The 16,419-nt window shown below is 49.6% G+C and overlaps 1 protein-coding gene across 1 annotated transcript in view; it reads right to left on the bottom strand.

Annotated features, from left to right (window-relative positions):
- LOC127453411 (uncharacterized) overlaps window positions 1-16,419 on the bottom strand; it is a 205,747-nt gene that overhangs the window by 37,089 nt on the left and 152,239 nt on the right. The window contains exons 11-12 of the mRNA XM_051719730.1: window positions 4,282-4,398; window positions 3,735-3,750 (exon numbers count right to left, since the gene is read on the bottom strand). Of these exons, the coding sequence (XP_051575690.1) occupies window positions 3,735-3,750; window positions 4,282-4,398 (133 nt within the window). The remainder of the gene's footprint in view (window positions 1-3,734; window positions 3,751-4,281; window positions 4,399-16,419) is intronic.

Raw genomic sequence — 16,419 nt, 5'->3', positions numbered from 1 at the left:
AGTGAGTGCAGTCAGGAGGGTAGTCTTCAAAGAGAGTGCCTTAAGCTCAGCTGACTCCAAGGGCTCAAAGGGAGCTTCAAGGTGGAGGGGGACAGCCGCCCCTCCAGCCTCTCCTGCAGGAAGGAAAGCACCAATCTGACTGCGCATCTCTGGGGGTCTTCGCATCGGGAAGAACACCACTTAGCAAACAGATGCCAATTCAAGGCATTCAGGCACCTTGTAGAGAGAGCCCTAGCCTGAGTGATTGTGTATACCACCGCGGGTCACTTAGGTCTTCCGCGTCCCGTCCAGTGGCCAGACGTGGAGATTCCAGAGGTCTGGTCGCGGGTGCCAGATGGTGCCCCATCCCTGAGAAAGAAGGTCCTTCCTCAGGGGAATTCGCCGGGGGGGGCGGCAGTCACGAGGAGTGTGAGATCCGAGATCCACGTCTGGGTGGGCCAGAAGGTTGCTACTAGGATGATCTTCTCCTTGTCCTCCCTGACTTTGCACAGGGTCTGTGCAAGTAGGCTCACTGGGGGAAATGCGTATTTGCGTAGTCCAGGGGGCCAGCTGTGTGCCAGCATCTATACCGAGGGGTGCCTCGGTCAGGGCGTACCAAAGTGGGCAGTGGGAGGATTCCCGGGAAGCAAACAGGTCTATCTGTGCTCGACCGAATCGACTCCAAACCAGCTGGACCACCTGAGGGTGGAGTCTCCACTCTCCCCTGAGGGTAACCTGACGTGACAGCGCGTCCGCTGCGGTGGTGAGGTCACCCGGGATGTGAGTGGCTTGTAGCGACTTGAGGCGCTGATGACTCCAGAGGAGGAGATGGCGGGCGAGTTGTGACATGCAGTGAGAGTGTAGACCGCCTTGACAGTTGATGTACACTACCGTCGCTGTGTTGTCTGTCCGGACCAACACATGCTTGCCCTGGATCAACGGCCAGAACCTCCACAGGGTGAGCAGTACTGCCAACAACTCTAGGTAGTTGATGTGCCAACGCAGCCACGGGCCAGTCCAGGAGCTGGCGGCTGTTAGCCCATTGCATACAGCACCCCAGCCCGTGTTGAAGGCGTCTGTTGTAACCAAGTCACGCCTGGAGACCTGCTCTAGGGGAACCCCTGCCCATAGAAATGCAAGGACTGAAGAGGCACAACAGATCGGCATGATGGCCACGCGATGTGTCCCACGGCGCCATGCCAATCTCGGGACTCGAGTCTGAAGCCAGTGCTGAATCAGTCTCATATGCATCAACCCAAGTGGTTTGGCCGCCACTGAGGATGCCATATGCCCCAGGATCATCTGAAAAAATTTCAGTGGAACTGCTGTCCTCCATCTGAATGCCTTCAGAGAGGGCAGCACTGACTGTGCAAGCTCATTCATGAGGCACGCTGTCATAGAGACTGAGTCCAACTCCAAACTGAGAAAAGAGATGCTCAGAACCGGGGAGAGCTCGCTCTTTTCCCAGTTGACCCGAAGCCCCAGTCGGCTGAGGTGCCGGAGCACGAGGTCCCTAGTGTGCGCACAGCAACTCTCGATAGTGAGCTAGGATTAGCCAGTCGTTGACATAGTTGAGGATGCGGATACCCACTTCCCTTAGCGGGGCAAGGGCTACCTCTACGACCTTCATGAAGACGTGTGGGGACAAGGACAGGCCGAAGGGGATGACCTTGTGCTGGTATGCCTGGCCTTCGAAGGCAAACCGCAGGAAGGGTCTGTGTCAAAGTAAGACCGAGAGGTGGAAGTATGTGTCCTTCAGGTCTACCGCCGTAAACCAATCTTGATGCCGGACGCTTGCTTGAATGCATTTTTGCATCAGCATCTTGAACAGGAGTCCGTGCAAAGCCCGATTCAGAACTCGCAGGTCCAGGATTAGTCGCAACCCACCGCCTTTCTTCGGTACAATGAAGTAAGGGCTGTAGAATGCTTTCTTCATCTCGGCTGGAGGGACAGGCTTTATTGCGGCCTTGCGCAGAAGGGTAGCGATCTCTGCACGCAAGGTAGCGGCATTCTCGCCATTCACCGAGGTGAAGCGGGCCCCTGGCGAATTGAATCACAATTCGGGTCAGCCATCGTAACGGGTTGGAAAGCGCGAGCCACGCGCCCAAACTTCGGGCGAGGGGGACCAAGGGAATGATCACATCAGACGTAGTTGAAAGACCGGGACCGGGCAGTAAAAGGTGCCTCCCACAACCTTGTCAGCTCCTCATGCACTTCCGGAAAGAAAGGAACGCAGGCGGGGCGTGGCCGTGGGCGTGGGCGGCGCCCTCGAGCCGCGAGGATTCAGGGGAGAGTGGAGGGTTCTCGGGAAATCATGTCCGTCATTTCCGCGTCGGCCTGAGACTGGGCGACCATTCCCAAAGGAGGAAGCCCAGTCGAAGCCTCTGCGATGCTGCGCTCAATAACTCATCATCTTCTCGTGCTCTGAACAAGAGGTCGAACTCGCCCCGAGACGAGCCGGCGGTCTCGTCCGAGCGCCCGACCGGGGCAAGCGAGCGTGCTGGGGAATGGGAGGTCCGTGGGGGGATACCCGGCGGAGGTGGTTCCATTGATGTCCCCAAATCTCCCCCAGTGCTAACCGACGCGGCCTAAAACCTGTAGGTAGAAGGACTGCTGCGGGGAGCCGCTGGTGTGCCCTTCCAACCTCTCCTGCAGGAAGGAAAGCACTGATCCGACTGCGCATCTCTGGGGGTCTTTGCGTCGGGAAGAACACCACTTAGCAAACAGACGCCACTTAAAGGCATAGAGGCGCCACATAGAGGGGGCCCATCGCACGACCGCAACGTTGCCATGGTCATGTTCTTGCAATGAGGACATGATCCATCCATGAACGATGTCTCCGCGTGGGCAGTGCCCAGACACGTAAGACAGCGATCGTGGCCGTCAGAAGTGGAGAGATAACGACCGCAACCAGGAATAACACACAAATGGAAAGGCATCTTTAAAAAGGTGTTCCGTGTGTGCCACTCTTTTTGTGAATGAAAATATACTCTTTTAGAATATACTCTCTTTTTTCGTTCTGCCGAAGCGCCCAGGGGCGTTCTCTGCACTCCACGGGTGCAGAGGAGGAGAAGCTGCTGAAATGCGCCATAAATCCAGCAGTTTTGAGGTGCGCCTTTGGAGGAAAATTGAATTCAGTGCACTGAATACAACCACTCGGCTCCGAAGAGAAAATCTGAATGAGTGGTTGCATACCAGCTGTCTGGGGGAGTGGCATGCAAATTCCACTTGCCAATTCCCATTGGTCTTTTTTCAAAAAAGCAGAGGTGTTTGGAGCTCCCAAGAGTGAACCCTAGTGTCACTACATCGACACAATGTCGAGTGAGTGACAGATAGGGAACTATAGTCTACTCTGTTAACAAAGAATGACTGTAGGTTGTGACTATGATATGCTGCATTAATATAGAGTTGCACTGACATGCGTATACAGTATCAGCTATTATACAAAAGTTCCAAACATGGCTTATTCATTAATTTTTAGAGTCTTTTGTTTCAAAAGTTTAACGGAATGTGTAATGTTTTTGTACTAATGCTAGTCATCTCATTCATTTGTTAGGAATAATCTTAAAAAAGGAAATAATCAAATGAGATGAAGTACATTTGTCATGTATATAATTTTTTCTGCCATATCAAGAACAGAGATTACCATTTTATAAAAAAAATTTGGATTCAATTTCTGGAACAAATAACAATATTAAGATATACAATACACCATTGCCGTGATAGAAAATGACTCATACTGTGATATATCATACCACCCACACCATGATCCTACAGAGAATGAAAGCCACACACAGATAGAAAACCAACAGAGCAGGAACATAAAAGACTGCCCACAGTGACCAGAGGTTCTTTAGAGAGAACCAAGAAGTCCAGTACCAGTGAAAAGCCTGAGGAAGAGATGGAAATAGGGAGGAAGAGGAGACAGAAGAAAAGGACAGGGGTGATAGAAGAAAGAGTTATAGGTATTGTCATATCCCCCACTCCCTGCTATTCCCTCTCTCATTTTCTTTCAAACTTTGACTTTCATTTTCCATTTCTATAGCGCTTTGGACACCAGCAGAGTTCGAGAAATTTCACAGCAGAAAAAGAGCTGACGGCATGCTGAGAGAGCATGACAGATGGAAAAAAAATGAGAAAGGACTGAGGGAGGAGAGGAGAAATCGGCCAGGTAGAAAATGTCTGTGTGAGTGCTAGTGTGTTTGATCGTGTGGGGGAGAATAAAAAGTAAGCTGAAAGAAAAAAATCGGATAGCCTCATAATTTCCAAAAGAACTGTTTGTGTGTGTGTGTGTGTGTGTACTTTTTTGGCCTTGGTAAGATATGTCCAGGCTGATTTTTTTTTTAAGTTCACCGGGTTGTTTGTCAAGTCTTGTTTGTCAAGTTGCAAATAAAATAGCCATCCTAAAAGATACCATACCTGAGAAAGGAATACAAAAGGAGATGATTTAAACACATCAAACGGTTAAACAGTTTTCAGATTAAATTTTAACTTCATATATCAGGGTGAAAATCAGAGGTGAAAAAACAAAAAAAAAACAACAACAAAAAAAAAAAAACATATTAAAGCATTGCAATATTTTACCAGACAACATTGTATATTCAGATTCCAAAAAAGCAACATTTTTGTTACATTAAAGTTGATGTAATTTTTTCAGTGTTAAAATTCTCTTGCATCCCATCTTAAAATAATATTCAGCTCAACGGACAGCATTTGTTAATAATGTTTATTACCACAAAAATTAATTTTGAATCGTCCCTCCTTTTCTTTCAAAAAGCAAATATCGATGTTACAGTAAGGCACTAATAAGTGTAGTGAATGGGGACAATTTTTGGAGGGTTTAAAGACAGAAATGTGACGTTTATAATTTTATAAAAGCACTTACATTAATTCTTCTGTTAAAACTCATGTATTATTTGAGCTGTAAAGTTGTTTAAAACATAATTTTTACAGTCCTTTTAGGGTTTAGGGTTTGTTGACAGTACATTGTCATGGCAATGAAGTTGTAAAATTGGTTATAACTTTTCAAAGAAAAAGTTTACATGCATATTTTTATGTACTTTTGAAAATGTGAGTATTTTAACGTTCAAAAACTGGCCCCCATTCACTTACATTGTAAGTGCCTCACTGTTACCTTGATTTTTGCTTTTTTTTTTTTTTTTTTTTTTTTAAGAAAATGAGAGGCAAGTCAAAATAAATTATGCAATATTAACTGGTGAGAACTGTAATAGTTTTGTTTGATAAACTGCTGGAAGGGCAAGATGTCAAAAAATTTGAAATCGTCTGCCTGTGGGGACATTAGCACTTATGTTCTCACACGTCGGATGCCTCACAGGAACAAGATGGCAGAATTCCAGTTGATAGTGACAGCGATCTTCATGACGTAGGTCGGGATATCTCGGAACATTTATGCAGCACTAATGAAAATCTCGACTGACATGGAGGGCCTTGCAGAAATACATAGAGCAATCACATCTATCGAGGCGAAACTTTCCACCCTGATCACAGGAATGGATGATGTTGAAAAAAGGGTTGAGTTTCTGGAGTTGGCCGAAAGAGAGCTACAGGCTAACCAGCCTGCTTCCAAGGCTGACGTGGAATGGGTGATGGAAAAACTAGAGGATATGAAAAATCAGAGCAGACATAATAATGTGCGTTTCATTGGAATCCCAGAGGGAAAGGAAGGTCAAGATATGGTGCAGTTTTTGGGAGGGGCTTATTATTTGGGAGGCGGCGAGGAATAAAGCTATGATACTAGTTCCCTATCTGTCACTCACTCGACGTTGTGTCGATGTAGTGACACTAGGGGTCACTCTTGGGAGCCCGAAACACCTCTGGTCTTTGATAAAAGGCCAGTGAAAATTGGCGAGTGGTATTTGCATACCACTCCCCCGGACATACGGGTATAAAAGGAGCTGGTATGCAACCACTCATTCAGATTTCTCTTCGGAGCCGAACGGTCGATGCTCACTAAGCTGAATTCCCATGGCTGTTCATTCGCCTCTGCTGGATCTGACGGCACATTTCAGCAGCTTCTCCCCCCTCTGCACTGGTGCACTGCAGAGAACGCCCCTGGGTGCTTCGGTAGAAATAAAAGAGTATATTCTAAAAAAGAGTATATTTCTCTAAAAGAGCGGCACACACGGAACATCTTTTTAAAAACGCGTCTTTTTAAAGATGCCTTTCCGTTTGTGTGTTATTCCTGCTGGCGGTCGTTATCTCTCGCCTTCTGATGGCCATGATCACTGTCTTTCGTGTCTGGGCACTGCCCACATGGAGACAGCGTTCGTGGATGGGTCATGTACTCATTGCGAGAACATTTCCATGGCAATGATGCGGTCGCGGCTTGTCTTCGTAAGAAAGCAAGCCACCCCAGAGGCTCCCCGCCTCGGTCCTTCTACCCACGGGTATGAGGCCAGCGCGGCTAGCACTTTGGGCGATTTGGGGACCCCAATGGGACCACCTCCGCCGGGTATCCCCCCATGGACCTCCCATTCCCCAGCATGCTCGTCTGCCCCGATCTGGCTTCCGGATGAGTCCGGCAGCTCGTCTCATGGCGAGTTCGACCTCTTATTCGGAGCCCGCGAAGGTGATGAGCTCTCGAGCGCAGCATCGGAGAGCGGGCTCATCCAGTTGGATGCGGAAGCCTCAGCTGGGCTCCTCCCTTTGGGTGCGGTCGCCAGTCACAGGCTGAGGCTGAGATGACGGACATGCTTTCCCGGGCAACCATGAGTTTTGGGCTAGAGTGGAACCCCCCGCTCTCCCCAGAACCCTCACGGCTCGATGACTGGTTCCTGGGCTCGCAGCGCCACTCACAGCCATGCCCCGCCCCAGTTCCTTTCTTCCCAGAAGTGCACGAGGAGCTGACAAGGTCGTGGGATGCACCTTTTACTGCCCGGTCCCAATCTTTCAGCTCCCCCACCCTCACTACCCTCGATGGAGGGGCGGCCAATGGCTATTCGGCAATCTCCCTGGTGGATAAGGTGCTCACGGTGCACCTATGCCCGCAGAGCACCACCAACTGGCGTGGGCACCCAAAGCTCCCGTCCAAGACCTGTAGATTTACGTTGTCCCTGACAGCCAAAGCCTACGGTGCCACTGGACAAGCCACTGGACTAAGTCTCATTGACGGCGCGCCTCACGAACGAGCGCGCACAGTCGGTGCTGACCTGTTTGAAGGCGTTCAGACAGAAGACAGCGGTTCCACTGAAACTGTTTCAAAGGCACCTGGGGCATATGGCATCCTCAGCGGTGGCCACTCCGCTCTGGTTGATGCATATGAGACCGCTTCAGCACTGGCTTCAGACTCGAGTCCCGAGATGGGCATGGCGCCGTGGGACACATCGCGTGGCCATCATGCCGATCTGTCACCACCTCTTCAGCCCTTGGACCGACCTCATGTTTCTACGGGCAGGCGTTCCCCTAAAGCACGTCTCCAGGCGCGTCGTGGTTATGACAGATGCCTCCAAAACAGGCTGGGGCAATGTATGAAATGGGCACGCAGCCGCCGGCTCATTGACGGGCCCGCGGCTACGTTGGAACATCAGCTGCCTTGAGTTGCTGTCAATTCTGCTCGCCCTGCGGAGGTTTCGGCCGTTGATCCAGCATGTGTTAGTTCGGACAGACAACACGGCATTGGTAGCATATGTCAACCATCAAGGCGGTCTGCGCTCTCATTGCATGTCACAACTCGCCCGCTGTCTCCTCCTCTAGAGTCAGCAGCACCTCAAGTCGCTGCGAGCCACTCACATCCCGGGCGACCTCAACACTGCAGCGGATGCGCTGTCATGGCAGGTTACCCTCAGGGGAAATTGGAGGCTCCACCCTCAGGTGGTCCAGCTGATTTGGAGTCGATTTGGGCAGGCACAGGTAGTCCTTTTCGCCTCCTAAGAATCCTCCCACTGCCCGGTCTGGTACGCCCTGACCGAGGCACCTCTCGGTATAGACGAGCTATACCCCTAGACTTCGCAAATATGCGTTTCCCCCAGTGAGCCTACTTGAACAGACCCTGTGCAAGGTCAGGGAGGACGAGGAGCAGGTCGTCCTGGTAGCACCCTACTGGCCCACCCAGACATGGTTCCCTTCACCCCCAGCAAATTTCCCTGAGGAAGGACCTTCTTTCTCAGGGACGGGGCACCATATGGCACCTGCGACCAGACCTCTAGAATCTCCATGTCTGGCCCCTGGACGGGACGTGGAAGACTTAAGCGGCCTACCACCCGCAGTGGTAGACATGATCACTCAGGCTAGGGCCCCCTCTATGTGGCGCCTCTATGCCTTTAAGTGGTGTCTGTTTGCTAAGTGGTGTTCTTCCCGACGCGAAGACCCCCAGAGATGCGCAGTCAGATCAGTGCTTTCCTTCCTGCAGGAGAGGTTGGAAGGGTGGCTGTCCCCCTCCACCTTGAAGGCATATGTAGCCGCTATAGCAGCACACCAGGACACAGTGGACGGTAAGTCCTTAGGGAAGAACGACCTGATCATCAGGTTCCTGAGAGGCGCCAGGAGGTTGAATCCCTTCAGACCACGCCTCGTTCCCTCATGGGACCTCTCTGTAGTTCTTCAGGGTCTACAGAGAGCCCCCTTTGAGCTCTTGCAGTCAGCTGAGCTTAAGACACTCTCTTTGAAGACATCCCTCCTGACTGCGCTCACTTCCATCAAGAGGGTAGGAGACCTGCAAGCTTTTTCTGTCAGCAAAATGTGCCTGGAGTTCGGTCTGGGCTACTCTCATGTGATCCTGAGACCCCGACCGGGCTATGTGCCCAAGGATCCCATGACCCCTTTTAGGGACCAGGTGGTGAACCTGCAAGTGCTGCCCCAGGAGGAGGCAGACCCAGCCCTGACGTTGCTGTGTCCAGTGTGCACTTTACACATCTATTTGGATCGCATGCAGAGCTTTAGAGTCTCTGAGCAGCTCTTTGTTTGCTTTGGTGGACAGTGGAAAGGAAGCGCTGTCTCCAAGCAAAGCATCGCCCACTGGCTCATTGACGCAATAACAATGGCTTATCACGGCCAGGACATGCTGCCTCCAGCAGGGCTAAAAGCCCACTCTACCAGGGGTGTAGCGGCCTCCTGGGCCTTGACCAGTGGCGTCTCTCTAACAGACATTTGCAGAGCAGCGGGCTGGGCAACACCCAACACCTTTGCGAGGTTCTACAATCTCCGGGTGGAACCGGTTTCGTCCTGTGTAGTGGCACGCACAAGCAGGTAATCCGGGACAGCTGGCTGGGTGTATCGCTTGTGCATAGCGCCTTTCACCTCCCCTGAGCTGAAGATGTGCGCTGTTGACTCCCAGTAGTGTTCACAAACTGTGTTCCCTGGATGATTTCCTCTGAGCCTTGTGGCAGACAAGTTCGCGGAGAAACTTGCTGCCGGCTCAGTACACATGCTAACTAAGCCCTGTACTGGGGTAGGTGCTCTGCATGTGGTGGTTCCCCATAGGTAACCCCATGCGACATATATCTTCCACTAATTCGTTTCCCTCTTGGTAAACTGCATCTTCCTTGGGCAGAGGCCCCTCTGCCCCAGTCACCATGTTTGTAGAAACTCCTCCCCTGTAGGGTAGGACCTACCATGGGACTTCTCCACATGACAAACTTCCAACAAAGTTCGGCAAGACCATGTGATGTATTTCTACTCAAAATACCCCCCCCCCCCCACCTTCTGGGCAGGGTGTGGTCTCCACGGTGTCTTCCCCTTGGGAGGGACACCCCCCTGATGTAGACCTGGTGGCCCCAGTTGGTTAATTCCTTTTTTTTGGGGGGGAGAGGAAAAAAGAGGATAAGAGTCCACGACTGGGCTAGCCTGTTTCTATCTTTTGGGCAGTCGACTTGTCCCCAAAGGGCCGTTCGACAATCATAACAGCGATGGGGGAGGTTACATTTTTTGCCTGGTGCACTGGCTACGAGGCACACAATGGTCTGCCCGTCACACACCGCCAGTTCACATAACACAGTTCAGCCAGTTGCGGTATTTCGTATAGGGACCCCTAGTGTCACTACATCGACACAACGTTGAGTGAGTGACAGATAGGGAATGTCCTGGTTACTTGCATAACCTCCGTTCCCTGATGGAGGGAACGAGATGTTGTGTCCCTCCTGCCACAACGCTGAACTACCCGCTGAAATGGCCGGACCTTATATCGGCTCCTCAGCATAAAACCTGAATGAGTGGTTGCATAGCAGCTCCTTTTATACCCGTATGTCCGGGGGAGTGGTATGCAAATACCACTCGCCAATTTTCATTGGCCTTTTATCAAAGACCAGAGGTGTCTCGGGCTCCCAAGAGTGACGCCTAGTGTCACTACATCGACACAACGTCTCGTTCCCTCCATCAGGGAACGGAGGTTACGCAATTAACCAGGATGTTCTAAAGTGATGTTTTTAAGAGGCTTGGACGCATCATTTGGTTTGAACCAGCAATGGCAGATTCTGATTCATCGTGTAAGAAAGTACCATACTCAGTTTTTAAAAAAAAAAATTATTTACTTGTTCATTGAACTGTTGTATATAAGCAATATCACACTTGCAGTCATGCTGTATGGCCCTAAATCAGCACTGCTGTGATTCGGCTGCAGGCACGAGGCCGCAGGCAATCACAGCAGTGCTGATGTAGGGCCATATATGTGTGTGTGTGTGTGTGTGTGTGTGTGTGTGTGTGTGTGTGTGTGTGTAAAAATCACCGGACTTGAGTATTCTTGTAGCAACAGTGTCACAGAAAATCGCATGCACGGACCATCGGATTTTCAAGCGATGGACACCAGTTGGGACTGTTATGCGTGAGGTTGAAGAAAAAAAATTCTGTTTTGTGGGTTAAGGATTTTATGGTTACATCAGTGTTGGATAGTAATACAGCCTTTGGTTACACAATTTTTCTTTGCATGTCAATATGTCACACTTTAATATAGGTAAAATGTTTCTCTTCACATGGAATGTTAATGACTGGGGCAACCTACAATATAAAAAGAAGGAAGGTGGTCTCTTTTCTTTAGAGTAAAAAAATTTGATATATTGTTCCTTGAAGAAACACACCTTTCTCCACAGGAAGCTGAAAAACATGGCAGGGCATGGGGTGGGCATGTGTTTTGTAGTGCTGATTAGAGTAAGAGCAAGGGAGTCATCACATTGATGTCTGCTTGTCGCCAAGGGCGTCCTCCTGCAACTACAACACCGGCTCCGCCACAGCCCGCCCCCATGGCCAGGCCACAGCGGCGGTCCTCCCACCCCTGTGCGCCCAGCTTTGTCACAAACACATCCACACGGGATTGGGTCCGGTGGACTACAGGGACGAGACTCCTCCTCCCCCCTCCTCGGCCAATCTTATGGTGGGCGGCAGGAGCCAAGTAAGTGCTTCAATGTCGCTGGACTCAGCAAGGCCACGGGGCTCGAATCCCCATGACGTGGCACCTCAAGCTCCGCCCCGCCCCGCCGCGAGGCCCCACCCTTTGATGTGGAAGACCTAAGTGGCCTACCACCCGTGGTGGTAGACGCGGTCACTCAGGCTAGGGCTCCCTCTACGAGGTGCCTGTATGCCTTGAAGTGGCGTCTGTTCGCTAAGTGGTGTTCTTCCCGACGCGAAGACCCCCAGAGATGCGCAGTCGGATCAGTGCTTTCCTTCCTGCAGGAGAGGCTTGAGGAGCGGCTGTCTCCCTCCACCCTGAAGGTGTATGTAGCCGCTTTTTCGGCACATCACGATGCAGTAGATGGTAAGTATTTGGGGAAGCACGACTTGATCATCAGGTTCCTGAGAGGCACTAGGAGGTTGAATCCCTCCAGACCACGCCTCGTCCCCTCATGGGACCTCTCCGTAATCCTTTGGGGTCTACAGGGAGCTCCCTTTGAGCCCTTGGAGTCAGCTCTTTGAAGGCACTCTCTTTGAAGACTGCCCTCCTGACTGCGCTCACTTCCATCAAAAGGGTAGGAGACCTACAGGGGCCGCTTAAATGGCCGGGACCTGGTCTCGGCTCCTCAGCACAAAACCTGAATGCATACCAGCTCCTTTTATACCCGTATGTCTGGGGGAGTGGCATGCAAATTCCACTTGCCAATTCTCACTGGCCTTTTTTGAAAAAAAAACAGAGGTGTTTGGGGCTCCCAAGAGTGACCCCTAGTGTCACTACATCGACACAGCGTCTCGTTCCCTCCATCAGGGAATGGAGGTTACGAAAGTAACCAGGACGTTCTGAATCGCAATACACTCAACTTAAAGAAACAATAATATTGTATCTCAATTCCAACTCCAAGTGAACATAAGAGTAAATACGTTTAAAAGTAAAATGCACAGATCCAATGAGGCAGTCAGCCACTTGTAATTAACAAAACAAATCTAAAGCACTTCCTGTGCACTCTGTCAGTGACATAAATATTTGATGTCAGTCAGGATTAAAATAACTGTATTTTGTGGCAAACAGAGAGGGAGAAACAAACAATTGGGCAGCTTTGTTTGCTCCCTAAAAATGAGAAAATGGAATAAAGAAAGGTCAGACGTAAATGGGCTGTGGTAAAGTGTGTGTGCGTGTTTTTGTTGTGTTGTTTTGAAATGCACTTCACTTCATCACCTACTGTTACACTCTATAACCTCCTCTGATGTCTCAATAACAAACCTCCCTCAATCCATCTCTCTGTCTCTTTCTCTTTCACACTCAACTCTCTCCTGAGTCCAATGCTCAGAACACTCTGTAAGTGCTCTCAATCTGTCAGATATCTATTAGAGAGAAAGAGTGCGTAGGTGTGTGTGCAGTTGTGTGTGGGAGTGGACTGCTAGAGTTCGTTTCCATCTGTTTGAGAGTGGAGTTGGAGACAGTGTGAGAGAGGGCAGAGGATTTACCCTCCAAAACACCACTCTTACTGGATACATAAAGCCTGTGGGTCTTGCACAATTGTCTTTTCTGTTTTGCCATACAGTGGCCCCAAAAAGTATTTGGGGAATTGAGCCACACTTAAAGGGATAGTTCACATAAGAACGACAATTATGTAATCTTTTACTCACCCTCACGTTGTTCCAAGCACCTATGACTTCCTTTATTCTGTTGAACACAAAAGGAAAGGTTAGGCAGAATATCAGGGCCTGATAGCCTCAGTCACCATTCACTTGCATTGTATGTAAAATGATGCGATGAAAGACAGGTGAAAAATGAAAGGTGGCTAAGGCTAATATTCTACCTAACATCTCCTTTTGTGTTTCATGGGAGAAAGAAATTCATATGGTTTGGAACAACATGAGGGTGAGAAAATGATGACATAATTTATATACAGGTGCATCTCAATAAATTAGAATGTCATGGAAAAGTTCATTTATTTCAGTAATTCAACTCAAATTGTTAAACTCGTGTATTAAATAAATTCAATGCACACAGACTGAAGTAGTTTGAGTCTTTGGTTCTTTTAATTGTGATGATTTTGGCTCACATTTAACAAAAACCCACCAATTCACTATCTCAAAAAATTAGAATACATCATAAGACCTTAAAAAAAAACATTTTTAGTGAATTGTTGGCCTTCTGGAAAGTATGTTCATTTACTGTATATGTACTCAATACTTGGTAGGGGCTCCTTTTGCTTTAATTACTGCCTCAATTCGGCGTGGCATGGAGGTGATCAGTTTGTGGCACTGCTGAGGTGGTATGGAAGCCCAGGTTTCTTTGACAGTGGCCTTCAGCTCATCTGAATTTTTTGGTTTCTTGTTTCTCATTTTCCTCTTGACAATACCCCATAGATTCTCTATGGGGTTCAGGTCTGGTGAGTTTGCTGGCCAGTCAAGCACACCAACACCATGGTCATTTAACCAACTTTTGGTGCTTTTGGCAGTGTGGGCAGGTGCCAAATCCTGCTGGAAAATGAAATCAGCATCTTTAAAAAGCTGGTCAGCAGAAGGAAGCATGAAGTGCTCCAAGATTTCTTGGTAAACGGGTGCAGTGACTTTGGTTTTCAAAAAACACAATGGACCAACACCAGCAGATGACATTGCACACCAAATCATCACAGACTGTGGAAACTTAACACTGGACTTCAAGCAACTTGGGCTATGAGCTTCTCCACCCTTCCTCCAGACTCTAGGACCTTGGTTTCCAAATGAAATACAAAACTTGCTCTCATCTGAAAAGAGGACTTTGGACCACTGGGCAACAGTCCAGTTCTTCTTCTCCTTAGCCCAGGTAAGACGCCTCTGATGTTGTCTGTGGTTCAGGAGTGGCTTAACAAGAGGAATACAACAACTGCAGCCAAATTCCTTGACACGTCTGTGTGTGGTGGCTCTTGATGCCTTGACCCCAGCCTCAGTCCATTCCTTGTGAAGTTCACCGAAATTCTTGAATCGATTTTGCTTGACAATCCTCATAAGGCTGCGGTTCTCTCGGTTGGTTGTGCATCTTTTTCTTCCACACTTTTTCCTTCCACTCAACTTTCTGTTAACATGCTTGGATACAGCACTCTGTGAACAGCCAGCTTCTTTGGCAATGAATGTTTGTGGCTTACCCTCATTGTGAAGGGTGTCAATGATTGTCTTCTGGACAACTGTCAGATCAGCAGTCTTCCCCATGATTGTGTAGCCTAGTAAACCAAACTGAGAGACCATTTTGAAGGCTTAGGAAACCTTTGCAGGTCTTTTGAGTTGATTAGCTGATTGGCATGTCACCATATTCTAATTTTTTGAGATGGTGAATTGGTGGGTTTTTGTTAAATGTGAGCCAAAATCATCACAATTAAAAGAACCAAAGACTTAAACTACTTCAGTCTGTGTGCATTGAGTTTATTTAATATACGAGTTTCACAATTTGAGTTGAATTACTGAAATAAATGAACTTTTCCACGACATTCTAATTTATTGAGATGCACCTGTATTTTGGTTGAACTATACCTTTAAAATTTCAGAATGTCTTTGGTTTATAAATGGCATTTATTTGAAAGAATAATAGCACACTTTCCAAAAGATTTTACAGTAAAACTTTTGCAATAAGGTTCCATTTGTTAACATTAGTTAACAACATTAGTTAAGGGCGTCCCCCTGCAGTGACTGCACCGGCTCCGCCGCAGCCCGCCCCTTCGGCCCTGCCCCGGCGTGGAGCCCACTGCAGGAAGCAGACGCTACCCGTCTCACGGCCGGCCGCCAAGAACCCATGAAAGGCTTCGAAGCGCCCCTGAGACGGGCAACCCAGGGACGATGAAACCACATGCCTTGGAGCTGGTAAGCAGACCACTCCATCCCCCGGTTGAGGGCCAGGAGGAGAATCTTTTGTTGCCTTTTCATTTAATTTCGCCGCATGCCCAAGTGGCTGCGGTACCCAACAGTTCAGCAAAAGAGCAATTTCCTCATTCCCTGGGTCACAAACCCCATGTGCACGGCCGTCATCATGACCACCGTCCACCATTCCATTTTTGCAGGTTTGGCGCTCCAGCAGCGGTCTCCCCGCCCCTGCGCGCCCAGCTGTGGCACAGATCCGCCCCCGATCTGACAGGCTCCACGGGTCACGAGGACAGGCCTCTTCCTCCCCCGTCCCAGGCTGTTCCGGGGGTGGTTACAAGGAGCCAGGTAAGTGCTTCGATGTCCCTGAACTCAGCATGGCCACAACATGGTGTGGCACCTCGGGCTCCGCCCCGCCGCGAGGCCCCACCTGCCGGTATGTCCGATGAGATTGTCCTCTTGGTCCCCCTCAACTGGAGCTTGGACGCGTGGCTTGCACTTCCCAATCCGTCGCGATGGCTGATCCGGACCGTCCGACTCGGCTACGCGATTCAGTTCGCCAGGTGTCTGCCCAGGTTCAGCGGCATCCACTTCACCTCGGTGAAGGGCGAGAACGTTGCTACCTTGCACGTGGAGTTCGCTACCCTCCTACGGAAGGATGCAATAGATCCTGTCCCTCCAGCTGAGATGAAGAAGGGGTTTTACAGCCCCTTCTTCATTGTACCGAAAAAAGGCGGTGGGTTGCGGCCAATCTTGGACCTGAGAGTACTGTACCGGGCTTTACACAGACTCCCGTTCAAGATGCTGACGCAAAAATGCATTCTGGCGAGCGTACGGCATCAAGATTGGTTTTCGGCAGTAGACCTGAAGGACGCATACTTCCACGTCTCGATTCTACCCCGACACAGACCCTTCCTGTGGTTTGCATTCGAGAGTCGGGCGTATCAGTACAAGGTCCTCCCTTTCGGCCTGTCCTTGTCCCCTCGCATCTTCACGAAGGTCGTAGAGGCAGCCCTTGCTCCGTTAAAGGAAGTGGGCATTCACATCCTCAACTATCTCGACGTTTGGCTAATCCTAGCTCACTCTCGGGATGTGTTGTGCACACAGGGACCTGGTGAAAAGAGCATGATGGTAATTCATTTCCCTGTTGGTAAACTGCATCTTCCTTGGGCAGAGGCCCCTCTGCCCCAGTCACCATGCTTGTAGATTCTCCTCCCCTGCAGGGTAGGACCTACCATGGGACTTCTCCACATGGCATACTTCCAA

This window comes from Myxocyprinus asiaticus, chromosome 15 (assembly GCF_019703515.2).
Source record: "Myxocyprinus asiaticus isolate MX2 ecotype Aquarium Trade chromosome 15, UBuf_Myxa_2, whole genome shotgun sequence".
Taxonomy (NCBI): domain Eukaryota; kingdom Metazoa; phylum Chordata; class Actinopteri; order Cypriniformes; family Catostomidae; genus Myxocyprinus; species Myxocyprinus asiaticus.
This window is presented reverse-complemented; position numbering and strand designations above follow the sequence as displayed.